Source organism: Dromiciops gliroides, chromosome 1, assembly GCF_019393635.1.
Source record: "Dromiciops gliroides isolate mDroGli1 chromosome 1, mDroGli1.pri, whole genome shotgun sequence".
In the NCBI taxonomy this organism is placed as follows: Eukaryota; Metazoa; Chordata; class Mammalia; order Microbiotheria; family Microbiotheriidae; genus Dromiciops; species Dromiciops gliroides.
Genome location: NC_057861.1, coordinates 65,082,881 through 65,108,421, shown reverse-complemented (window position 1 = coordinate 65,108,421; position 25,541 = coordinate 65,082,881). Strand labels below are relative to the sequence as shown.

At 47.3% G+C, this 25,541-nt stretch overlaps 1 protein-coding gene across 1 annotated transcript; it reads left to right on the top strand.

Annotated features, from left to right (window-relative positions):
- Positions 1–214: 214 nt before the first annotated feature.
- Positions 215–17,810, top strand: UBXN6 (UBX domain protein 6). Its single transcript, XM_043977271.1, has 11 exons — positions 215–401; positions 6,060–6,223; positions 9,745–9,809; positions 11,635–11,763; positions 13,075–13,172; positions 14,102–14,177; positions 14,728–14,812; positions 14,970–15,189; positions 15,288–15,418; positions 15,636–15,781; positions 17,041–17,810. The coding sequence occupies exons 1-11, from the start codon at positions 319–321 to the stop codon at positions 17,167–17,169; spliced, it is 1,326 nt and encodes a 441-aa protein (XP_043833206.1). The 5' UTR covers positions 215–318; the 3' UTR covers positions 17,170–17,810.
- The last annotated feature ends 7,731 nt before the right edge of the window (positions 17,811–25,541 follow it).

The window sequence follows — 25,541 nt, the reverse complement described above, 5'->3', positions numbered from 1 at the left end:
TCCAGAGCGGCTCCTGTACCATAGAGACGCACGACGAGCGAGGATGAAGGAGGTGGGGCTTATGGAGCCAGAGCGCCAAGAGGCGCCTTCCGGTTCCCCCGGCCCACCGCAACCATAGAGGCGCGAAACGGAAGGAGAGGCCGGGACGGCCGATTGTCACGTGGTCGGGTGGGGTAGGAGAGGGGGATAGGTAGGTGGGAGGGAAGGCGGGACTTCCTGGGTGGTATATTTTCCTTCCGGTTGTTGACCGGACCTGCTCCGGCCCGGGCCCGTCCCAGCCCCCGCCGCCGCTGCCCCTTTCCCTTCCCCGCGGCCGCCATGAAAAAATTCTTTCAGGAGATCAAAGCGGACATCAAGTTCAAGAGCGCGGGGCCCGGGCAGAAACTCGCGGACACGGCGGGGTGAGCTGGCCTGGAGGCGGTGGGGCGGGAGAGGGGAGGGGGCGGCCTTTATTATTTCCGAAGCGCTGGGCTGACTGTGACACCCTCTGTGCTCAAGGATCCTGCTCAGTGGCTCCCCTCTTGCCTCGCGCTTCAAACTCGGACTTGGCTGGCCTTGAACGTGCGTGCCGTCCTCTCCCGGCTCATCACGCATCCCTCCGCGTCCCGCCCTGGACACTCCCCCGGGCGACCTCCTGACCCTTTCCGGCGCTTGGCCAGCCCGCGGTGTGTGCCCCCTCTCCCCCGCCCCCCACGCCGGGGACTCTTTGCTCGGTGGCCTCTGCCCCCTAGTATCCAGGACCTCCCTCCCAACACCGCTCGGGAGCCTCCTTCTGTGGAAGAGTGCGATCTCTCCTAATCCTGGCCCCCCATCCCACCGCACCCCCCAATCCTACGAGAGGAGAAGTTGGGGGGGCTCGCCGCCGGACGAGGCTCCCCACGCTATCCTTCCCAGCTCTCTCAGCCCACTCGGTTGCAAGGCCATCGATTTTTATTCTTTGATCGATTCCTTTGCGTTTCCCAAAGGGCCTGTTAAACATCCTCTCTGCCCCAGCCACCGGACCCTTCTCCCTGGCTCTTCCTCTTCATCATAGGTCCTTGTCTCCTATCTTGCTGGGAAAATGAAGGCCGTGTGCCCTTCGATCCTTGTCCTCAGGGGAAAACCCCTGCAAAACGGGGCTCCCGTTTTCTTCTTCTTTGCGGTGGTCTCTGACAAAGAAGTGGTCCTTCTTGCCAAGGCCAGCTTGTACCCTCGACCCTACCTCATCTCCACCAGGAACTGCCGCCGTCTGTCATTTTCTAATAGGTCTCAGATTTTTAGTTTGTCGTCCCCCCCCCCCCCACTTTAGCTGCGTACAGATGCGTCCAGGTTTGCCATTCTTTTTTTTTTTAGTGAGGCAATTGGGGTTAAGTGACTTGCCCAGGGTCACACAGCTAGTAAGTGTTAAGTGTCTGAGGTCGGATTTGAACTCAGGTACTCCTGACTCCAGGGCCGGTGTTCTATCCACTGCACCACCTAGCTGCCTCCAGGTTTGCCATTCTTTTTTTTCTTTAGAAAATATTTTCTCAATTGTTTTTTTTTAATTAATAAAGTATTTTATTTTTTTTTCTGTTACATGTTTATACAAGCTTTACAATTTCAGATTTTTCTCCCTCCCTTCCCTCCCCCCTCCCCTAGACAGCAGGTAATCTGATATAGGTTTTATATATATATATACACACACACACACATAATAACATTAAACATATTTCTGCATTAGTCATGTTATAAGAGAAAATATCAGAGCAGTGATGAAAAACCTCAAAATAGAAAAAAAACAACAGCATCAAAAACAAAAGAAATAGTATGGTTCATTCAGCATCTATACTCCGCAGTTCTTTTTTTTTTTTTCTTGGATTTGAAGATCCTCTTCCATCACAAGTTCTCTGGAACTCTTCTGTGCCATTGCATTGGTGAGAAGAATATAGTCCATCACAGTAGATCAACACTCAATGTTGATGATACTGTGTACAATGTTCTTCTGGTTCTGCTCATCTCACTCATCATCAGCTCACGCAAGACCCTCCAGGTTTCTCTGAACTCCTCCTGCTCATCATTTCTTACAGCACAATAGTATTCCATTGTGTTCATATACCACAACTTGTCCATCCATTCCCCAATTGATGGGCACCCCCTCAACTTCCAATTCCTTGCCACCACGTAAAGAGCAGCTATAAATATTTTTTGTACATGTGGGTCCCTTTCCCCTTTCCATGATTTCTTTGGGAAAAACAGGTTTGCCATTCTTAAAAATATTCATGCACATGCTTTCACTTATAGCTGTCATTTTATCTCACTTCCAAACTCCTGGATAGTCATCTCCATTGCCTGTATTTCTTCACCTCCCACTCAACCCCCTTCCAAGTCGTTTTTGTTTTTGTTTTGAGGGGTAATGAAGGTTAAGTGACTTGCCCAGGGTCACACAGCTAGTATCTTTCGATCCAGGGCCAGTGCTTTATCCACTGCACCACCTAGCTGCCCCCCTCCAGTCTTTTTTTTTTTTTAGTGAGGCAATTGGGGTTAAGTGACTTGCCCAGGGTCACACAGCTAGTAAGTGTTAAGTGTCTGAGGCCGGATTTGAACTCAGGTACTCCTGACTCCAGGGCTGGTGCTCCATCCACTGCGCCACCTAGCTGCCCCTCCAGTCATTTTTAATACCAACACTCAACTGAAACTGCCCTTTCCAAAATTAAGAATGATCTTTTAAATTGTTAATTCTAACGACCTTTTCTCTATTTTAACCCTTCTCTGGCCTATTGTCACTACTTATCACCTCTTAGTCAACCTCCCTATTTTCATGAGACTGTTCTCTTGAGGTTTTTCTTAATTGTTCCTTTCTCTCATCCTCTTGGGTATTTTCCATAGTTCTTTCTTGGGCCCTCTTCTTTGTTCTCTTGTTAATCTCATCAGTTTCTGTGGGTATGATTATCATCTTTTTGCAGCTGACCCCTATATGTATATAATCCAACCCAAGATCTTTCCTAAGCTACAGTCGCAATCACCAGCTGACTAGCTAGATACCTTTATCTGGATATTCATTGGAGTTTCAAACTCCACATCTAAGATGGAACTCCTTTTCTTTCTCTCTATACTCGCCCCACCTCCAAACTTCCCTTTCTCTCTCTCTCTCTCTTTTTTTTTTGGTGAGGCAACTGGGGTTAAGTGACTTGCCCAGGGTCACACAGCTAGTATCTGTCGAGTGTCTGAGTTTGGATTTGAACTCAGGTCCTCCTGACTCCAGGGACTCTGCTCTATCCATTGTGCCACCCAGCTGCCCCCTCCCTATTTCTCTTGAGGAACATCACTGTCTCTAGTGATTTCTTCTTGTTCTTCAGTTGTGTTTGACTCTTCCTGACAAAGATGCTGAAGTGGTTTGCTATTTTCTTCTCCAGCTCATTTTACAGATGAGGAAACTGAGGCAAACAGAGGTTAAGGGACTTGCCCAGTATCTTACAGCTAGGAAGTGTTTGAGGCCAGATTTGAACTCAAGAAGGGGAGTCTTCCTGACTCTGGGTCCAGTGTGGCATCCACTGTATGGCCTTCCTGACTTCTTTTTACTTACACAGGTTTGCTCCCCCACATCCATTTTGTTGCCCAGTCCCCTCAGTCTGACCTGCACAACATTTCTCTGATGGGTTCCCTTTTCTCCATTCACATGACCCTTTATCTCACCATTTAGAATCAATGTCTCAATCAGTCTTTCACACAGCTGTCAAAGTAATGTCTTCTGGCAGGTTTAACCATGTTACTCCCCTGCTCAGAAATCTTCAGTGGCTCCCAGTTATTATTGTACCTAAGATAAAATACAAACTCCTCAGCTTGGTATTTAAAGTCCTCCCCAATTTAATTCCAGTTTAGTTTTCCAGACTCATTTCACATTGTTCCCCTTCACATACTCTATCACCCAGCCAAACTGGCCTCCTCACTGTTCCCCAGACTTGGCCTTCCAACACCTGTCTCCATGCTTTCCTGTGACTGTCCCCAAGCCTGGAAATGTATTCCTTCTTCATTTCTAACTCATTTTGTTCAGGTGCCTCCCTTTTCCTATTATATCTGCTTATCTGTTTGGGGCAGCTAGGTGATGCAGTGGGTAGCACACTGGCCCTGGAGTCAGAAGGACCTGAATTCAAATCTTGCCTCAGACACTTGACACTTATTAACTGTGTGACCCTGGGAAAGTCACTTAACCCTGATTGCCTCAAACATCCAAGACCATCTCCAGTCGTCCTGATCTATATCTTGCCACTAGACTACATAGCTCTGGAGGAGAGAGTGATGTTGGTGACCTTGCACAGCCTCCCTCACTTAGTCCAATTCAGTGCAAGTCATGACATCACCTCCCTGATGTTGAATGAGGGACAAACAACTTATCTGTTTATACATTGTTTCTGCCAGTAGAATGTAAGCTCCTTGAGGTCAGGGACTGGTTACCTAGTGTGGTGCCTTGCACATAGTAGGTGCCTAATGTTAGGTGGTTGTGGTGGTAGTTTGTGTCAGCAGGGAGACCAGTCTTGAAGAGGCTTGGGAATGACCCTCACAAGGGAGCCAGGGGCCTGGCAGGCTGGGTCTATGGGGAGACAGGACCTGGCAGGGAGGCAACACACCTGAGGGAAATGAAGGAGGTCCGTAGCGGGGAAAGGGAAGATCTTAGAGGCTGGAAGAAACGGTAAGGATGATGGGAGGCATGCTTTGAGATAACCTGGGTCCTGTGAGAAGATGTAGGGCTCTTTTGGAGATGCAGCATCAGAGAATTCCAAGAAGGCTGCCTGCCCTTGGGAGTCAGAAGGAGCTGGCTTTCAGTGCTGGTTCTGACACTTTGTGTAACCAGGGCCAAGGAACTTCTCCCCGAGCTTTGGTTTCCTCTTTGGTCAAGTGGGGATTACATCTGTTCTGCCTTCTTCACAGGGTGCTTGTATTTTGTAAACCAGACTGTCAAGTGCTCTGGAATATGAAGATGATCATTGAATCAGTTAGGCAGGAGTCAGAGTAAAGGCTGGTTCCTGTCAAGAGTAGAGACAAGAGGGGCAGCTAGATGGCGCAGTGGTAAAGCACCGGCCCTGGATTCAGGAGTACCTGAGTTCAAATCCGGCCTCAGACACTTAACACTTACTAGCTATGTGACCCTGGGCAAGTCACTTAACCCTCATTGCCCTGCAAAAAAAAAAAAAGAGTAGCGACAAGGCTCTTATGGGTTTGTAGAGAGCTGTGGTGTCTTCTAGCTGCTGTGCTTGATGTGAGATGGCGTCAGCCACGCTGCCTCGGAGCATTTGCTGATTTGGCAAAGCTGCACTGGGAAGCTAAGTCTTACAAGGTGGGAAGAATTCAGAGAAAGGGTTAGTGAGAGCAAGAAACCAAGGTGAGAATACAGCAGCGAGGAAGTCCCATGCTGGCTGCCTCAAGCATTCATTTGTAGTATTCCCCTTCTCCTGTTTGTTGAACATGTTGGGCCCTAGAAGAAATAAACCCCAGACGTCCCCTGCCCTGCCAGAGCAGAGATTTATAGGAACTGGAGAGTAGAATAAAGTGAGCTGAAAGCAAAAGAGTGATGTCCCACAATGCCTCCCACCTAGTTTGGAGTTGAGCTCTTGCCCCCATTGTTAGCAGGTAGGCCTTGGTATCTTCTGTTTCCTCCACTTGTGTCAATCCTTGCTGTATCCTTGGTCAGGATCAGTAGAGGGGCCATGGGGACAGTGCAGCATGGTCAGAGTCAGAGGGGATGGCCAGATGGTGCAGTGGATAGAGCACCGGCCGCAGACACTTGCTAGCTCTGTGACCCTGGGAAGTCACTTCACCCTGTCTGCCTCAGTTTTCCCGTCTGTCAAATGAGCTGGAGAAGGAAATGGCCAGCTGCTCCAGTGTCTTTGCCAAATGGGCTCTCAGTCACTGAACAGCACAAAGCACTGGATTTGGAATTCAAAGACTCACATTCCAATCGCAGCCCTGTTACTTGTTCCCCAGAATGTTCTTGGGCAAGTCACTTTCCCTGGGGGCAGAGCTCTCCCTGCCCGTCAGGTTAAGGGTTTGGACTAGAGGTTCTTGAAGTCCCCTTGGGCTCACCTGCTTCCTTGGCTCTCCTTTAGGGAAAAAGTCTCCAGGGAAAGGCAGAGCCAGCAAGTTACCAAGCAAGCCCGCCAAGGACCCACCAATGAGGCCCAAATGGCAGCAGCGGCGGCGCTGGCCAGGCTGGAGCAGAAGCAACCACGGTCCCGGGGACCTACGTCCCAAGATTCCATCCGGAACCAAGGTGAGGACTGGGCATTCCTGCCCAGGCTTACAACTGTCCTCAGGGGAGGGCATGGGGTCCTTTGAGTGACATCACCTCAAAAGGAAGGTCAGAGGGGGCAGCTAGGTGGCGCAGTGGATAGAGCACCGGCCCTGGATTCAGGAGGACCTGAGTTCAAATCCGGCCTCAGACACTTGACACTAGCTCTGTGACCCTGGGCAAGTCACTTAACCCCTGTTGCCCTGCAAAAAAAACCCCAAACAAACAAAAAAAGGAAGGTCAGAGATCATCTGCCATATGAGGTCAGGAGCCAGCTCTTCAGCATCATGTCAGCAAACTGGCAGCCTCACGCATGGAGAGAAGCCCCCTTTGTTAGCTGGCTGGACAAGGAAGGCCTCTTCCTTCTCCTCCATGGGGGAGAGGGGGTGATATCCCCTGCCCTCCCTCCCTCCCTCACGGGGCAATTATGAGGATGTGTGAGCCTGTGTGTGGTGCCTTCTGTGCCCGTGGCAGGGTCAGCAGGCCTGTTTTCTTCCTCTCTGTTGTTATTACAGTGTCGGGTCTGAGGGGTCAGGGAAAGCTTCCAAGTAGAGTATGCTGGAGCTGAGCTTTGAAGGAGGCCTCTGAGAGAAGAGGACTTTCCAGTCTTAGTGGGCGAAGGGCGGGGCCATCTTGTTTGCCTGGAGTGCAGGATGTGCAGGATAGGAAGAAGATGAATAGATGAGACTGGGTAAGACATGGGGCAGACACCAGATTGTAAAAGAACATCAACTAGTACAGCTGGTCACCGCCAGAGGGCAGCATGGCACACAGAACCCTGGGCCTGCAGCTCAGATGTGGCCACTGACATGAGCCTGCCTCAGTTCCCTCCTTTGTCAAACAGGGATGCTAACAGCACCCACCTCCCTGGGATGTTGTGAGGATCAAAGGAGTTAATATTTGTAAAGTGCTTTGCAGACTTTAAATGGTAGCTAGTATTATTAAAGGAAGTGCAGTTTACTTGGCAAGCAATAGAGAGACCAGGTTTTTGAATAGAGGAATTAAATAAAATGACTAATTCTCTGCAGAAGGAAGATCACTTGGAGTACAATAAGGCTATGAGATCAGAGGGACGAAGGCAAATGGAGGCAGAAGACCTAGCAGGAAGTGAATCACCCCACGGCTGTGGGGGTGAGAGTAAATAAGAGGATAGATGGAAGAGATCACGTGGAGGCAGACACAGTAGTTAAGTACTAGAGTTTAGAGAAAAATCAGAGGTGACCAAAGTAGTAGGTGGTGGTATCTCTGATGAAAATAGTGAAGTTAGAAGGAAGAAAACAAGTTTGTTTTTGGACAAGTTGAATCTGAAGCGCCATTGGGACATCTGAGGGAAGACGTTCATGTGCCAGTCTGGTGCTTGGAAGAGCCTTGATGAAAGAACTGGTTATGGAGTCTGGGGAGTTGTTTGTAGGCACGGCACATGGAACCTGAATCTAAGGGGTGGAGAAGGGAGGTGAGGAGGTGGCAACACACAAGGTTTTAACTTTTTCCATAAGTTTAGTAGTAAAGGGGAAGGGAGAGATGGGATGGTCATTTGATGGGCCTTTTTAGAACTGGAGAGACCAGTGAATGGGAAGGAGCTGATGACAGGGAGAGATTGAAGGTCTGTGAGAAAGAAGGGCTGCCTGCTTGAAAGAGGTCTTAGAGGAGAAAAGGAAGGGGATTAAGGGGGCAGGGCTCAGACTCTTTCAGCAGCCAGAGAGAGGGAGGGAGCTCACGTCAGAAGCCCTGGATCTCCTTGGCAGTAATGGCTGGGTCATCTGCTGTAAGGGTGAGGCCCGTGGCTACAGGGAGGGGGAGCAGAGGAGCAAAGCTTTGACGTGAGTTTTATAGAAAATGAAATGGGGAGTAGATTAGAGTAGGCTTGTGGTGCAGGAGCAGTGCCCAGTGGGGGGTACGCACCCTTTGCCAGCAAGAGAAAAGGGGGCTGAATGGATGGATAAGGTGGGATGGTAGAAGACAAACTTTGCCACTTTCACCATGACTTGGGATACCTAGGGTTTTGTCTGCCTTTGTATTAGAGCTCCGATCCCCTGCTGTGATGGAACTTGTGATCTCTTCTTGGTGCTGGTACTGGCCTTAGTTGATCAACAAACATTTATAAAGCATGTGATATACAGTGGCAGGCACTAGGGGTACAAAGACAGAAAGGAAGCAATCCTGCCCTCAAGGAGGTTACATCCTACTGGGGGGAAAACCTGCATGTGCATACACAGACAGACACGGAAATACATAGATGTAGACGTATATTTATGCACACACACTCAATTGAAGATGATTTGTGGTGGCGAGGCCAATAAGAATAGGGAGTGAGGACCAGGAAAGGCTTCATAGAGGTGTCCAGAGCTGAGTGTTGAAGGAAACAAGATTTGAAGAGGTAGGAAACGACCCAAACAAAGGGCCAGAGACAGGATGCGAAGCCACTGGACCTGAGTGTACCGAAGGGGGTGGGGTGGGGCGTGCTGGAGAGGCAGGGAGGGTGGCACCAGTCTGGGAAATCTCTAAAAGCCAAACCAGGGAAGTTGAATGGCAATGCTAAAGGCGGTCATGAGTCATGAGTAGGGGAAGGCCATGGTGCCCCATCAAAGCTAGACTGAGGGTGGGTGCATTGGAGAGTAGACCAGCTGAGAGGGGATTGGGGCCTAAACTAGGGTCGTGCCTGTGTGAGGAGAGAGAAGGGGACACAGGAGGTGGCACAGAGATCGATGTGGCAGCTGGTTAGGTGTGCATTTGAAGGAGAGTGGCAAGTCTGCAGACCTAGGGGACTCAAGGGGGGTGTTCCCTTGACTGAAAGGAGGACATTTTGAAGAGAGGCGGGGGCTGGGGGTGGGTGAGTATGGGTTCTGTTTGGGACATATGGAGGCCGCATGCCATGAGGACATCAGTTTTATCACTGTGGGTTGGTACCTGCAGCTCTGGGCACCTACTGTATCAGCCTTTTATAGAAGAGGAGGAGGCGGCTGAGAGCAGTGAGGTGTCATTTCAGCTCAAAGGCCCACAGACCCAAAAAGGTAGTCAGACCTCGAGCCTGACAGTCCCTCTGTCACACTGCCCCCTGCTGGACCACTGGGGCTCTAACCAGCGGCATAAGGCAGGTGTGACTGGTTTGCATTAAACAGCCAGGACCATGTGTGGTTCACATGCCCGACATGCGGGGGCGGCTAGGTGGCGCAGTGGATAAAGCACCGGCCCTGGATTCAGGAGTTCCTGAGTTCAAATCCAGCCTCAGACACTTGACACTTACTAGCTGTGTGACCGTGGGCAAGTCACTTAACCCCCACTGCCCCGCAAAAAAACCAAACCAAACCAAAACAAAACAAAAAACACATGCCCAACATGGCTCAGTCGGGGTGGGGGTGGGGGGGCAGCCAGGGAGGCATGGGGGAAGGGTACTGGGTAGAGGAGACCTCAGCTCTGTGCTGAGGTAGGACAGACGCAACCAGAATCTATAGGTGCATGCTTGGTCTGACCTCTCCTTCCCTTTTTTGGTTTCTGTTTTTCAGTGAAGAAGGAATTACAAGCAGAAGCCACCATTAGTGAGAGCCCTGAGTCTTCTGGAACAAATGTGGTAAGTTGATGAGTGTGGGTCACCAAACTTGGATAGCTGAAAAGGGCCCCATCTACTGGCATCCACCTCCCTGGCTTCCACAGAGATTTACTGAGAGCTCAGCCTCTACTAGGCACTGTGGAGAGGGATTATCTATGGAATCCAAGACATGCTTCCTGCCCTCAGCTTTCAGACTGGTGGAAGATATACCTTAGTATGTCTGTACTATCTGTGAACTTGGTTACTTTTACCTATGTAGGTCTCAGTTTCCCTATCATGAATAAATTGATTGATTTCAAAGATCCCTCCCAGTTCTGATATCTCAGAACATCCATACCCTCCTGAAAGAATAGGCTATGGCTAAGACTATACTTCAGAAGATCTAAGATGGCCTGGGGCGGGGGAGGAGGGTGCTTCTCCTACTGAGGCAGATTACCTTCCCCACTCTCACATACCCCTGAGTAGATTGGACCCAGGCCTCGGACCAACTTCTCCAAACTGAGCCAGGCTGCTCTTCAAATGACAAACGAATTCATTCCCAAGCCTGTGATTCAGGTCCCCTTTCAGTCACACGGAGCCGTAGGAGACAGGTTTATACAACGACAATGATAGCTTACATTTCGGTACTTTTTTTTTTTAAGACAGAGTGATCTAGTTCTGACTTTTGGCCTTGAGAAACCCAGGTTCAAATCAGCCTCTGAACTCAGCTCTTTAACCTTGGACAAGTCACTTAACCACTCTGGGGCTCATTTTCCTCATCTGTAAAAGGAAGAGAATAAAAATATTTCGCCTCCCTCCCCTACAGGGTCATTGTGAGGAAAGTGCTTTGTAAACCTTCTGGTGTTCTGCACTCACACAGTCTCAAAAGAAGGGAAAGTGCCCTTGATGCCATCCAGAGCAACCAGTACCTAAACCAAAATTCTCTGTCCAAACTTCCCTACAAGCGCCCATCCAGCTTCTGCCTGAAGACTTCCCTGGGAGGGTGTGGGGGGGAAGACATCCCCTTTGCCGAGGCACCTGCTCTGCTTTACTGTTGGGACCAGTTATTTCTGGATCTAGTCCCACACACCTGCCTTGCAGCTTCTAGCTATTGCTTGCTCCTCATTTGTGTTTAGGGGGTACACAACAGGCCTCTCCCTACTTCCACATGATAGTCCTTTACACGCCTGAAGTCTTTCTCCAAGCCAGACATCACCAGACTACATATGCCTTTACATGGTCCTTATGTGGTTTCCCCACAGGTGTTGCCTTTTTTTTGAACATGCTCCTGACTTTCCCAAAAGTGGGGTACCCAGCACTGCCCATGAGCACAGCATTCCAGGGGCACTCCACTGACCAGGACAGATTTCAGGCCACTCCTTTACACAGCCTTGGATCCCATTAGCTCTTTGTTGGGATGCCATATCCCACTTTGCCTCAGTGAGCTTCTGGTCCACTACAACCCCAAGATCTTTTTCACAGGATCTTTTGTCTAGCCACCCTTCTTCACTTGTCCTCTCTTTGTAAAGTAAGCATAGAACTTTACATTTGTCCCTATTAAATTTTGTCCAGTCCATCATTCTGGTTTGTGGAGAGCTTTCTAGATCCAGACAACTGTGAAATATGTGAGCGGTTATGATAAAGTTACGAAACACTTTGCAGGTGGATTATGCTACTGCAAAGCCCTGCCTATGCCAGGTGGGAGGAGAGGTCTTATTATCTGCCTGAGTCCTCCCAGAGGAAGGATAGACCTGTTATTGTTCCAGAAAGAGTGAGCAGACAGACCGGAATGAAGCCCAAGGAGTCTGATCCCACCAGGAGGGCAGGGAGCACATGGCCCACATGCTCATTCTTATTTCTCCCCCAGGTACCTGAGGCTAAAGAGGAGGGACCTTCAAACCTGTCTGTGAGTGGGGTTTATTTTACCTGCCCCTTCACTGGAGCCATCTTGAGAAAAGACCAGCGGGAGGCCCACATCAAAGAGGCCATCACCAAGGTGAGGAGGGGCTGTGGCACAGCTTCACAGGGAGCCCAAACTGCCCTCCCTCCCTCCAACAGTTTTTGGGAGGAAAGTGCTTATGCCCCTCGCTCCCCTGGACAAGAATCTGCTCTACTGTCTCTGATGATGACGTCGCTCTCACTCCAGACCTATGAAGTTCAGGGTGCTGGAGTCGACAGAGTCCCAGACCTGGGGTCTTCGGACCTGGATTCGGACTCTGGCTCTCCTGCTTTCTCCCTGTGTGACCTCAGGAGATCACTTCTCTTCTCTGGGCCTTTGGTGTTCTCATCTGTAAGATGTGGTGGCTGGCCTGGAGGGCCTCTAGGGACCCCACCGGCTCCGAAGCCGTTTCTGTCCAAACATAACACTTCACATTTATGCCTAGTAAATTTCATCACAGCCTTGGGCCCGTGTTCTGACTTGTCAAGATCTCTTTAGTTCTTGGCTGTTGTTTGAGCTTAGTTACCCATCTTGGCTTGTGTTGTTTGCAGATTTGACAACCGTACTTCCTGCGCTGTAAAAACATTAACATAAAGGCTAGGCCCGGGGGCATTCCCCTGGAGACTCTACAGGGACACAGACTTTTTTACATTCATTCCCATCAGCTAGTTCCAACCCCACTGATCATTGTGTTCCTGTTTAGCTCTCACGCTGTCTTGTGCCCAAGAATACCATTGGGGCCCTGCTAAATGACACCTGTGCTGTGTGGTCAGAGCGCTCTCCTGCTCTGTTGCCCAAGTCACTCTGTCTACAAAGGAAATGAGCTTAGTCTGGCATGGGATGGTGGTAGGAGGGCTGAATGTAGAGGCAGAGAAACCTTGGGTCCTTCCTATGTGACATTAGGCATGTCCTTCCCTCTCTGGGCCTCAGCTTCTTCATCTGTCAAATGATGATAGGGCTGCATTGAATGACATCCTTTCTAGCACTAAACCTGGATCCAGGGACCTTTTCAATGAAGCCGTGCTAGCTCTTTGGGCCTGCTGGCCTGTCGTTTGTATGTTCTCCAAATCTGTGGGGCCCCAGGTCTTTCAGAGCATGTGACATGAGAAAGAAAATGTTTCACCAGCCTGAGAGGCAGCATAGCCTAATGGATAGAGCTGGGCTTAGCACCAGAAGGACCCAGGCTTGAGTCCTGCCTCTCACATCCTGGGCAAGTCAGTTCCCCTCATTAAGCCTTAGTTTCCTCATTGTAAAACAGGACGTAAAGGACTTCTGTTCCTTGTCCCCTAGAGCCAATATGAGGAAAGCAATTGAGACACTGAACCTGCTATAGAAATGAGTTGTTGTTTGTTGTTGTCCCTTTTCCAGCACTCAGACAAAGACCCAGTGGCTGCTTCCATCATGAAGATCCATACGTTCAACAGGGACCGAGAGAAAGTGAAACTGGGGGTGGACACCATTGCCAAGTAAGACTCCTTATAGCATAGAAAGCAGCCCTGGGGTGTTTTCAGAGCTATCGCATGGCGTCTCTCGCATAGCAGTGATGATAACAATAATAAACTATAGAGCACCTGCTGTTTGCCAAGCACTGTGCTAAGTGCTCTACAGATACTTTCTTATCTGATCCTTGCAGCACCCCTGGGTCATCTTATTATTGTCTCCATTTTACAGTTCAGGAAACCAAGACAGGCAGAGATTACATAGGGTTACATAGCTAGTAAGTGTATGAGGCCAAATTTGAACTCAGGTCTTCCTGACTCTAGGCCCAGCATTGTGACCACTCATGCCCTAAGGTGGATAGCAGAGCACTGAGGACCAGAGAGAAAGAAGGATTTGATGAAAGTCACCCAGAATCAAAACTAGAATTCAGCTCTTGGGACTTTATGCCCAAGGTGCTTTCCCCTGTGCTGTTTGTTGGGCTTGCCTGTGGCCCCAGGGAACCGGGGTTCTCTGGTTTTGTTGGCAGGAAGGGGCCCCATGGCTTAAAACGGGCAGAGGCTTGAGTTTGCCAGTGCTTGGCTCCTAGGCAGGAGAATGATAGATGGGCCGTCCCCCCAGGGGACCAGAATCCTTGAGTGCCCTAGGGTCACTCTGGGGGTGACTAAAGCCTCTTTGCTTCTATATGGAGTTGGTGTACCTTCCTAAAGACCCAGCTGCAGATACACAGAGCTTGGCACTCTGGGCTATTACTCTGGCCTCCTTGAAAGGAGCCATTTACCTGCGGTCCTTTCCTGCCCTGGCACAGCAGGGCTTCCCACAGGTGGCTGCAGAAGTGGAAGCTGGTGGGTCGTGTCTCTCACCACACTTAGCCCACAGATCCCCAGGGAAGCGAAAGCACAGTAGCCATCATTTATCTGCAAACTGAAAAACCCAGTCTTCTTTTCCCTCTGCACAGGTACCTGGACAACATCCATCTCCACCCAGAGGAGGAGAAATATAGGAAAATCAAAGTGCAGAACAAGGTGTTTCAGGTAGCATTCACTTCCCTCCCTCCCCTCTCCCTTCTCTTCACACCGTCACGGCCCCAGTGTCAACTCTCACTGCCTAGACTCCTCCTGCGGCATCTCCATACTACTCTTTCTTTTACATGGACCTTGTCGTAGGAGTCTTCTGCTCATAGCCTTCCATTGATTCCCTTCTGCCCATCATGTTGGACTGCTGTGCCAGGAGTCAGAAGCCTGCCACCTTGCCTTTTAGCCTGATCTCAGATTCCCCACCGCATGCTCTGGGCTACTCTCTGTTCCCTTTTCCCTTCTGAACTCCTGCCTCTTCTCTAAAATGCTGCACGTGCTGTTCTTCCAAGAAGCCTCTGCCCTACGTAATGCCCTTCCCTCTTGGGTCTCACATAGCAGTTGTCAATTTTACGTGTTCTAGTGTTCTGTGTAAGAGCCTGTACAGCAGTTAGGGGACTGTGTCCTCTCTAAGGACAGTACCTGTGCAAAGAGGCTCTTAATAAATGCATGAATTTAATTTTTCTGGAGGGGGCCAAGTCATTACACCACAATCCCACTTCTCTTTTAGGAGCGGATCAACTGCCTTGAAGGGGCGAATGAGTTTTTTGAGGCCATTGGGTTTGAGAAGATGACTCTCCCTGTTCCAGAAAAAGGCAAGGGGCTGGCCTGGGTCATGGGCCTCAGCTGTTCCCAGTGTGGGGAGGGAGAACACAGTCTTATCCAAAGGATAAGCCTGACAGACTAGGCCCTGGTCCTTTGGGAGGCAGGGGCTCAGGAAGCAGCCTGAGAACCAGACATGTACCTCTGCAGACACCTCAGAGGAGTACTACGTGCTGAATGAGGATGCCCTGGCCAACGTGGACAAGCTGGACCAGCACAAAGTGACCCTGCAGAACTCGGAGCCCGTGCGGGCTCAGCTGGCCCGGCAGCAACGCATCTTCAAGCCCTCCCCTCTGGCCGCCCAGTTCGACCTACCTGGGGACTTCTTCAACCTCACAGCAGAGGAGCTCAAACGGGAGCAGAAGCTAAGGTTGGCAAGATTGTTGGGATGGAGGGCAGAGGGCAGAGGGCGAGAGCCTGCCAGGTGAGGTTGGCCTAGGCTCAGGCCAAGCCTTCTGTGTTTTCTAGGGCGGACACTGTGGAACGGCTGACTGTGCTTCGGACCAAAGCCATGCGGGAGAAGGAGGAGCAGCGGGAAATGCGGAAATATACCTATACCCTCTTACGGGTTCGCTTTCCTGATGGGCACATCCTGCAGGGTAAACTCTCCCCATTGTCTCCAGCCTCCCTGGGCCCAGTGGCAGGGAAGGGCCAAGCTGGTCACCGGGCCTGATCACGGGAGAGACACCAGGTCTAGGGGTGGAACAGGGCAGGGGCCTAGGAGGGTGAGCAGAGGGCAGCCAGGCCATTCATGTTGCTATGGTGATGCAGAACATACCAATTGTGCTTTGTTACCCCATCCCCCACCCTTCCCAGGCACCTTCTATGCTCGGGAGCGGCTGTCTGCTCTCTACAGCTTTGTGAGGGAGGCACTGCAGAACGACTGGCTGCCCTTTGAGCTGCTTCCCGCAGGCGGGCACAAAGTGTTGGATGAAAACTTAGCCTTCAACGAGTGTGGGCTGGTAAGTGTTGAGGGAAGCCTGGCCTCCTGCCTCCCTGGGGGATCCTTCAGCCAAGACCAAGTATAAATTGGCTCTGATTCAGAAGCCAGGAGGCAGGCTTCATAGTTCACATTTTCTGGGAGGAGGGGTCTTCCTTTAAACAAATAATGATATTTGCAAAGAGCCTTGGGCCTGTCTAGAGTCTGAAGCCCTGGGCTTGAGTCCTGCCCTAGCGACAGCTCACTGGATAACCCTGACATGTTGTGCCTGCTCTGGGCCATTCTGTAATTTTGTATATCCTCTGGGGTTCCTTTGAACTAGCCAGCACTTAGTCTGTTCCAAAGACTAATTTTCTCAAGTTAATATAACCATTTAAGTACAAATTTTGGGGTAGGGAGCCTCTGGCTTTTGTAGAGCCTGAGGGCCAGCTCCCCATGACTCCCCACTCTCTGCAAACATGTAGTGGAATCCTTTGGATGGGAAAGAGCTTCTGCAGCCTCTCCCCAGTGTGCTCCTCCCAGCAAGTCTGTGAAAGAGAGAGGGGGAAGTGGTCTTGTTATTCCCATTTTATAGATAAGGAAATTGAAGTTCAGAAGTTGTGATTAACCCATGGTCACACAGTTATTATTAAGCCAAGACTGAACCAGTGACCAGGGATCTTTCCATGACACATGTCCAGCTTCCTGTCTGAGACCAGGACTGCCCTGAACCACTCCAGTCAAATGGAGAGCATTTTTGTGGCTTGAGGCCAATAACCAAGACTCCTTAGGTAACCTGGAGGCTGTGAGGGGCTAGCGCTTGGGAGGCTCTGACAATAGTCACAGTCATTCCCAGCTGCCTAAAAACACCTGATTCTCCAAATACCCAGTTTCTGAATTGTTTGTAAGGATGCATTATTAAAGGCACTGGGTTTGAAATCCAAAGACCTGGGTTTGAATCAGTCTCTGTCTCTGTCTCTGTCTCTCTCTCTCTCTCTCTCTGTCTCTCTCACACACACACACACACACACACACACACACACACACACACACACACACACACACACACACACACAGAATGTTTTTCACTTAAGTACTTCTGCTCAAAACACACTTGCCTCTTCTGTAAAATGGGACTTAAAAATGTAGGCAGACAGGTGTTTGGTAAAACTTTAAGTGCTGCCAAAGCCTATCTCCATCAAGTACCCTAGCAAACTGGGGGAGGGGGGAACAGGACAGACTGCCCAAGAAGTCTCTGCCTTCATTGGGGGCCACTCAGCAAATGCATGGCTTTGGTTGCAGGTACCTTCAGCTCTTCTGACTTTCAGTTGGGACGCAGCCATCTTGGAAGATGTCAAAGCATCAGGGGCTGAGCAGTCCCCAGGAATTCTGAAACCTGAACTTCTTGCAACTGTGGAAAACCTCGCATGAAATAAAACCAGGCTTGGCCTTGGCCCAGCGTCGGTTCTGTCTCATGCTCCTCCCCTCCTGTAACCCCTCCCCTTGCCCCCTCTGTCTCCCAGATTCCAAGCAAAAACTGCCTGATTCTCATGGCCTTTCGCTTGGGGAGGCAGGCCGCAACGTGGAGGTGGAATTGCTTCAAGAATGAGAAGAATTGTCCTCTCAGCATAGGCAGACTAGGATGTATTTGTGGTAGACCTTTCCTTGTACCCTGACACTTTGGTTTCGGGACCAGGGTCATAAGAGCGTCCCCTGCTCCCAGAGAAAATGACTGGATAGAGCTTTGTGGAGGCTCCCCACCTGTCTTGGAAAAGCTAAATTTGTGCTGCTTTTTGTATACATGATTTTAAAACTTGGCTCTAAGTAGCTATTAATGTACAGTTTATTTAACTTAAGGTATAGTTTGAGTAGAGAGATGCTGGTCATTTCATTGGTGGGGGAGCAGGTCTGGGGCATGAGGAAAGGACTTGGCAAATGGGATTGACTTCAGAACTGGCTTCAGCTACTCTCTTATGTTAGTGTATATAAAATGCACAAAGAAGCGACTGTTATGTCACTACATGATACCTATAAACACTAAATTATGAACTTGATTAAATAGAATATTTGAATACAGCTTCCCGGAACTCATTTATTCAAGGCAACAGAGCCTAGAGATGGCACTTTTCTGACAAATCATTTGCTTGGTGGGGCTAAGGGGTATTTTTGTGGACAGCAGATGTATAGACTTGGGATGTGTTGTTTGATTTGGGATAAAAAAAACCCCAACAATCCTTCAGTTCTCATAGGAATAACAATTCGAATAATATTTTGTGACCCTTCTGTGTCTTGTAACTTTCCCCCATCAGTTTACTAGAGTAACAAGGAGTCGTGTTTCTAGAGCTCTGGAAAGTTACAAGTAAGGGGCAGTTGGGGTTAAGTGACTTGCCCAGGGTCACACAGCTAGTAAGTGTTAAGTGTCTGAGGCCAGATTTGAACTCAGGTACTCCTGAATCCAGGGCTGGTGCTCTATCCACTGCGCCATCTAGCTGCCCCAAGTGCCAGTATTTTAAACAAGAAAAACTTTAATCTTTGGAATGGTAAAATTCTTAAATTGGATTCTGCTTCCCTGTACCTCACCAAACAGAATGTTGAGCACAAATGAATCTTCTGGGTGTCTGAGGTCTTTAATGAGCAACTAGTCCTGGGGCAAAGGAGCTACATTTGGGGGGGGGGGGGCTTAAGAACAGCTGATGCCTGTTCAGGCGGATTCCCCCTCAAAGTGAGGAAAATTTTCCTAACAATTAGAATTGTTTCTGAGCAGAATGAGCTTCTTCGATGGATAGAGAGCATTCATCAGTGGGAATCCTCAATGGCTTGGGATGATGAGTTAAGTACAGATTCTGACTTGATTCCAAGTTGGAAAAGGGTGGGTCCAGCAACAGGATGGGCAAAATGATCTAAGAACCCAGTGGGCATGCACTTCAAGGCTCTCTAGTCCAACTTGTGCCTTGAATAAGTGTCCTCCAGTATCACTGACAAGTGCTTGTCCCATCTCAGCTGGTAGGTGGCCAGTGATGGGGGAACCCACTCCTCGAGCTAGTTTGTTTCAACTTCCGGAAGGCTCTAATAGAAAGGTTTTTTCCTTCCATCAAGCCTAAAATTGTCTCTCTGCAACTTCTACCTAGTGTTGTTATTTCTGCCCATAGCCATGTAGAACAAGCCGAATCCTTACTCTTCCTCTTGTTCAGTTGTATCCGACTCTTCCTGACCCCACTTGGGAATGTCTTGGCAGAGAATCCGGAGTGGTTTGCCGTTTCCTTTTCCAACTCATTTTAAGGATGAGGAAACTGAGGCAGTTAAGTGACTTGCCCAATGTCACACAACTAAGTATCTGAGGCCAGTTTTGCACCTAGAGAGGAGTCTTCCTGACTCCAGGCCCAGTGCTCTGTGCACTATGGTGCCACCTAGCGGCCATTTGATAGTCCTTTAAATACTTAAAGACAGCTATTGTGTTTCCGGACCCCAGCCTTCTTTTCTTCAGACCATCTGAATAAAGTACAGTTTCCAAGCCTTCCCTTATCCTGGAAGCCTCCTTCTACAAGAATTCCAGCTTGCCGATGGCCTTCCTAAAATGGGGCATTCACACCTGAACACAGCCCTCTGGTCAGACTGGAACAGCACAGCAGAACAATGACCACCTTCATTTTGAATACTGGATGCCTCTCAATGCAGCCTGGGATGGCATCCATGTTTTTTTAGTTGCTATATCACTGTTGACTTGCACTGAACTTGCTACCCACCAAAACCCCAGTTTTTTTGTTTTTCACAAGAACCATTGCTTAATCATATTCCCTTGATTTTGTATTTGTGAAGTTGAGTTTTAACCTCAGAATAGTTTTCTCTTAAAAAGATTTAGCCCATCAATAGCTTTGGATTCTGTCATTCGCTGTGTTCACTATTTTGTATGATCTGCCAATGTCATCACCACACCATCCTTCATGTCTGATCAAAAATGCAAGCTGAGGGACTGACAGGTTGCTGTACCAGTATAATAAAGACTTCCTTCCTTGTTGACATTAACCCAATGACTTTTAGTCATTGTTGAAATCCAAGTATACTGTTTCTATAGACTTCATAGTCTGACATGACTGTTCTTGATGAAGCCACCTGGCTTTTCAAGATTATTGCTTCTCTAAGTATCTGCAAACCATCCCTTCCGTAAGGTGTTCTAGAATGTCACCAATAGTAAGGTCAAGCTCACCTTTCCCTCTCTCTGACATTTCAAAGATGGCTCAGAATGGTCCAGCCATCACATCTGCCACTCATTTCAATATTTTGCCATGTCTGTCTTCTAGGCCTATTGACTTGAACCCAAGACCTCACCATACTTTTAACTTTTAGGTTTCAATCTCTTTTTTTTTTTTTTTTTGCGGGGCAATGGGGGTTAAGTGACTTGCCCAGGGTCACACAGTTAGTGTCACATGTCTGTGGCCATATTTGAACTCAGGTCCTCCTGAATCCAGGGCGGGTGCTTTATCCACTGCGCCACCCCCAAATTTCATTATTCTTACAGAACTGTGCTGCTTGCTTGTATATACCCTTCTAGACAACTCTCATCCTCATCCAAATTATTTGTTTTCAGAATTCTATGCTTGAAAGCTTTCCAGCCCTGTTATGCTGACCCTCCCTATAGAGCCTGTATAGGTAGGTATAGGCCACAAGAGCCTACATACCATTTCTGACTCCTATGAAATCTTCCACTCCTACTCACATGCTTCTGAATGGCTGGAGCTTGGTCCACTAGATTTGTTACCTCCTCTCGAGCTCTTAGCACAGCAAAGACTTAATTGATTTACTCTTGAATTGATAGTCTCCACACAGAGGTTCTTCCAAATTATTTGTTTACTCAAGCTTTTCCTTCTATCCCCTTCTCCTATTCCCAAGACTAGTCAACTAGCATTTATAGGTTTTTTTTGTTTTTAGAGAGGCAATTGGGGTTAAGTGACTTGCCCAAGGTCACACAGCTAGTAAGTGTTAACTGTCTGAGGCTGGATTTGAACTCAGGTACTCCTGACTCCAGGGCCGGTGCTCTATCCACTGTGCCACCTAGCTGCCCAATTAGCATTTATTAAGCAGCTTACTATGCAACCAGGCACGGTGCTAAGTGCTAGAATATACATTAACATACATTAAAAAAAATTAAATTAAAAAAAAAGAGGGGCAGCTAGGTGGCGCAGTGGATAAAGCACGGGCCCTGGATTCAGGAGTACCTGAGTTCAAATCTGGCCTCAGACACTTGACACTTACTAGCTGTGTGACCCTGGCCAAGTCACTTAACCCTCATTGCACCCCCCCCCAAAAGAATCCATGCCCACAAGTTTACATTCTTCTTTTTTTTTTTTTTTAGTGAGGCAATTGGGGTTAAGTGACTTGCCCAGGGTCACACAGCTAGTAAGTATTAAATGTCTGAGGCCGGATTTGAACTCAGGTACTCCTGACTCCAGGGCCGGTGCTCTATCCACTGTGCCACCTAGCTGCCCCACAAGTTTACATTCTAATGAGAAGGCAACATATGTAGATTTCAGAAAAACCTGGAAAGACAAGTGGATTGATGCTAAGTGAAGTGAGCAGAACCAGAACATTGTGCACAGTAATAGCAGCATTGTGTGATCAATTGTGATAGACGTAGCTCTTCTCAGCAGTGCAATGATCCAAGACAATTTCAAAGGACTCAAGATGGAAAATGCTATCCACATCTAGAAAAAAGAACTCTGAAATCTAAATGCAGACTGAACCATCCTATTTTCACTTTTTTTGGTTTTTTTTTCTTTTTTGAGGTTTTTCCCTTTTCTGATTCTTTCACAACATGACTAATGTGGAAATATGTTTAATGTAATTGTACATATATAATCTATATCAGATTTTTCTGTCTTGGAGAGGGGAAGGGAGGGAGAAAATTTTGGAACTCAAAATCTCATAAATCTTATAAACAAATGCCCCGCAAAAAAAAAAAATGTTGAAAATTATCTTTACATGTAACTGGAGAGAAGGCAACAAATAAAAAGAATCTGAAAGAGGGAAGGAGAAAATGGAAAATGATGAGAGCATGGTGGAGAAAGAAGTTGTCTTCAAACATCTATCATGAATTCCTAGCAGTAAAATCATTTTGAGCATGCACCATCTATGACATTATTTATTATTATTTATGTTATACTACAACGTACTAACTTAGAAGACAAAAAAAATTGGAATTAAAAGGATGAGAAAGATGAAATCATATAATGATATTCTAGAGAAAGCAATGATTTGAATAGGCTTTATTTTTGAATTTTTTTATTTAACACTTGGATACAGCAATTCATAGGTCTGGTTCCAAACTCACTTTATTTTAATAAAGCTTTAACAGCTTGTCATTGCTGGAAAAAAGACATTTTACAAGGACACGTACATCCAAATGGATTAAGTGCATTGTTGGCTGTACACACTAAGTATTTGTGCTCATTTTAAAATCCTATTTACCAATTATGCAAAAAAACCAATTTTTGTTGAAATTTGGTTAGTAAATTTCTATATTAATGTCAATCAGCCATTCTGCCAAACTAATTGGAAAGTGTTCCATTTTTATATTTCTAGCAAGTGGGTGCAAAACTCACTGAAACCATTAATTTGGGAAATTTTCCTCAGAGATAGAGAATTTCATTAAAGATGGTAGGTTTGAGAGGAGGAAAAAGATGATGTAATGAGATTTGTAAAAGAGATAACAACCCACCCATGGCTGCCCTGGGCTACTTTTTCCCATCAAAAATGATGTGGGGGGAGGGGGGAGTGTCAAGCTGTGATGGTGGTGTAGTTGTGTTGGTGGGATGTGATCATTTCACCCTCCAAATGGTTGACCACATACTCCATGGGGTCGTGCCTTGGAAGCACTTCAGAGATCACTGTTCTAGATGGTTGAAATTGCTATCAGTTTTACCTTGTATCAGGCTGAATTTATTTAGCACACAGAGCTCAGTATCCTTTCACATCACCATGATTGCCCCTCGAAGGCAACAAAAATTATGTCCATTTTACAAGTATAGAAAATGAGACACCAGGCACTTTGACATATTGCCTTTAGGTTAAGGTCACTGCCAATGCCAGGACTTCCTAGACTGTGTAGTCTCGTATACACAAAACCTTGTGGATATTCAATTAAAGAGAATAAGCATTTATATAGCACCTACTATGTGCCAGGCACTGTACTAAACACTGTTACAAATATTATCTCACTTAATCCTCACAACAATCCCCATTTTACAGTTAAGGAAAGAAACAGGTGACATTTCTTTGTTTTGTTTTTTGGTGGGGCAATGAGGGTGAAGTGACTTGCCCATGGTGGCACAGCCAGTACATGTCAAGTGTCTGAGGTCGGATTTGAACTCTGGTCCTCCTGAATCAAGGGCTGGTGCTTTATCCGCTGCACCACCTACCTGCCCCCAGAGGTGACATTTCTTGCCCAGGGTCACACAGCTAGTAAATGTCTAAGGCCAGACTTGAACTTAAGTCTTTCTGAATCCAGGCCCAGTGCTCTATCCATTGTGCCACTTAACTGCCTCAACTGAGGATCTGGAGGAAGAAAAGGAGCCACTGCTGCATCTGTCCACACAAAGTAAATATACTGCCCAATTGATTTACTTATATTTTGAGTAATGCAAACCACTTTAGCTGTTCCAGGGTCCCACAACTAGTAAGTGTCAAGTGTCTGAGGCCAAATTTTGAACTCGGGTCCTCCTGAATCCAGGGCTGGTGTTTTATCCTAGCCGCCCCAAAGAAAGGTACATTTTCTTTTTGTTTGTTTGTTTTTTGTAGGGCAATGAGGGTTAAGTGACTTGCCCAAGGTCACACAGCTAGTGTCAAGTGTCTGAGGCTGGATTTGAACTCAGATCTTCCTGAATCCAAGGCCAGTGCTTTATCCACTGTGCCACCTAGCCACCCCCTAGAAAGGTACATTTTCAAAATAGAAAAGTATTCCCATTGACCTACTAGTTCTGACACCCCCTTACAATCACCTACGTGATATCTATTACCTTAAAGTACCTCCATGGGATTTCAGAATCACTTACAGGTCACATTTTGGTCCCATGTGACCCATTCATTACATGCTTTCTCGACAATATTGTGGCTGAATGTACTGAGTTACAGTCATGCCTCAGCTTTTTATACTGGTCATCCTTTTTTTAATGCAAAGCCAAAGACTCTGTCAGAGTTCAAGAAAGGATGACCTGGTAACTGTGATTCTCTAAGGGAGTGAAATTTTACACAGCAGCACTCATCTTCTAAAGTCCTGGCCAGTCCCAACATTCTATACTAAGGTCACTTTCAGCTGTGATTTTAAATGCATCGACAATTTGGATCAATAGTCAGCGGGTTTGGATTTTAGTATTTGGACTTGGGGGGAGCACTGATGTTCCTTTTGGCTCTGACATTTAAAAATTCTGTATGTCCCTCCACAATGTGATGTTTAAAATGTAATGTGGCGGGGCAGCTAGGTGGCGCAGTGGATAGAGCACTGGCCCTGGATTCAGGAGGACCTGAGTTCAAATCCAGACTCAGACACTTGATACTTACTAGCGGTGTGACCCTGGGCAAGTCACTTAACCCCAATTGCCTCACCAAACAACAACAAAAAACAAATAAAATGTAATGTGGGTCCTAATCTACCCCCCCCCCCAAAGCCAGCCTCTGCTTCCTACTTCCTCTTTCCCTCCCTGAAAAGGGAGGTCCTTCAAGCTGATTGGTTGAGAGTGGTCTCCTGCTGATGTCAGTAGTCCACAGACTCTGAGAACAACACCTCACTCAGGGCCAGCCAGGCATGGTCTCAATTTAATCATTCTTAAGTAGATACTCAGTCAGTTTCTCAGTCTCATCCAATTCAATCTTCAGGTGGGGCCCCTGGGCGTTTGCCAAATCCCATTATTTTATCACAACAAGGTCCTCTGGGGCATAATTATGGCATGGAGGAGGTGAGTTTCTGAAGGCTACATACCAAAAGAGCCAACAACAGACAATGTTTCAGCCATGGACAGAAAGTCTCATTACCAGTAGGTTAGCCATTTGGTGATAAAATCCTATGTTACACCAACCACAAAACAAAGGAAAAAATGTCCTTCAGTTTATTAACCTGCAGTGGCAGGGGGAAAAAAGGGAGCAGATGATGCTGTAACTCAGTTTTTAGATTGTCTAAAACATTAACTTTGATGCTACTGCAAATTAAGATCCTTGCCCTGTGACCAAGTGTACCTACTATAAGAGAAACAACCATTTATCTTAACATTCTCACTGTAAACTAAAGGACAAAAAGAGGTTATAGCTAAATAGAAGGATGACTTAACAGGCTCTCTCTGGAAAGGCAAAAAAAAAAAAAAAGTTGGTTTTATCATGTATCAAAGGGAACAAGAAATAGTGTGTTAACATGTGGTTAATCATAATACTACATTGTCTTCAATGCAAAAGGTGGGCATAGGAGAAAACTCATAAAAATGCAATTCAGGAATCAAAAATGAGAGACCAAAGGATCATGTCTTTATATAATGAATACTTTTTTTTGAAGGGAGTCAGGAGGCAAACAACAAATAACATCACAAAAAAAATGAAACCAGTATTTTAGCAGACAGGAAACAACTGGTCACTGATGTGGAAAGTCATTCCCAGATGAACTGAGTACACTGAGATTACTGATTAGAGCAAGAAATCAAAATCAATACCAAAGTAGAATAAAGGGATACAGTATGCAAATTAAACAAGCTGTTGACTCTTTAAAAGAGAAAATGGATAAAAACAGTAGACATTAAGACATTACTTTCGGGGGCAGCTAGGTGGTG

Excerpts from the sequence above, each read along its gene's own strand:
- UBXN6 (XM_043977271.1), top strand. The coding sequence starts at position 319 with ATGAAAAAATTCTTTCAGGAGATCAAAGCGGACATCAAGTTCAAGAGC. Across the intron at positions 11,764-13,074 it reads TCAAAGAGGCCATCACCAAG|CACTCAGACAAAGACCCAGT; the intron begins GTGAGGAGGGGC and ends TCCCTTTTCCAG. Across the intron at positions 13,173-14,101 it reads GGGGTGGACACCATTGCCAA|GTACCTGGACAACATCCATC; the intron begins GTAAGACTCCTT and ends CCCTCTGCACAG.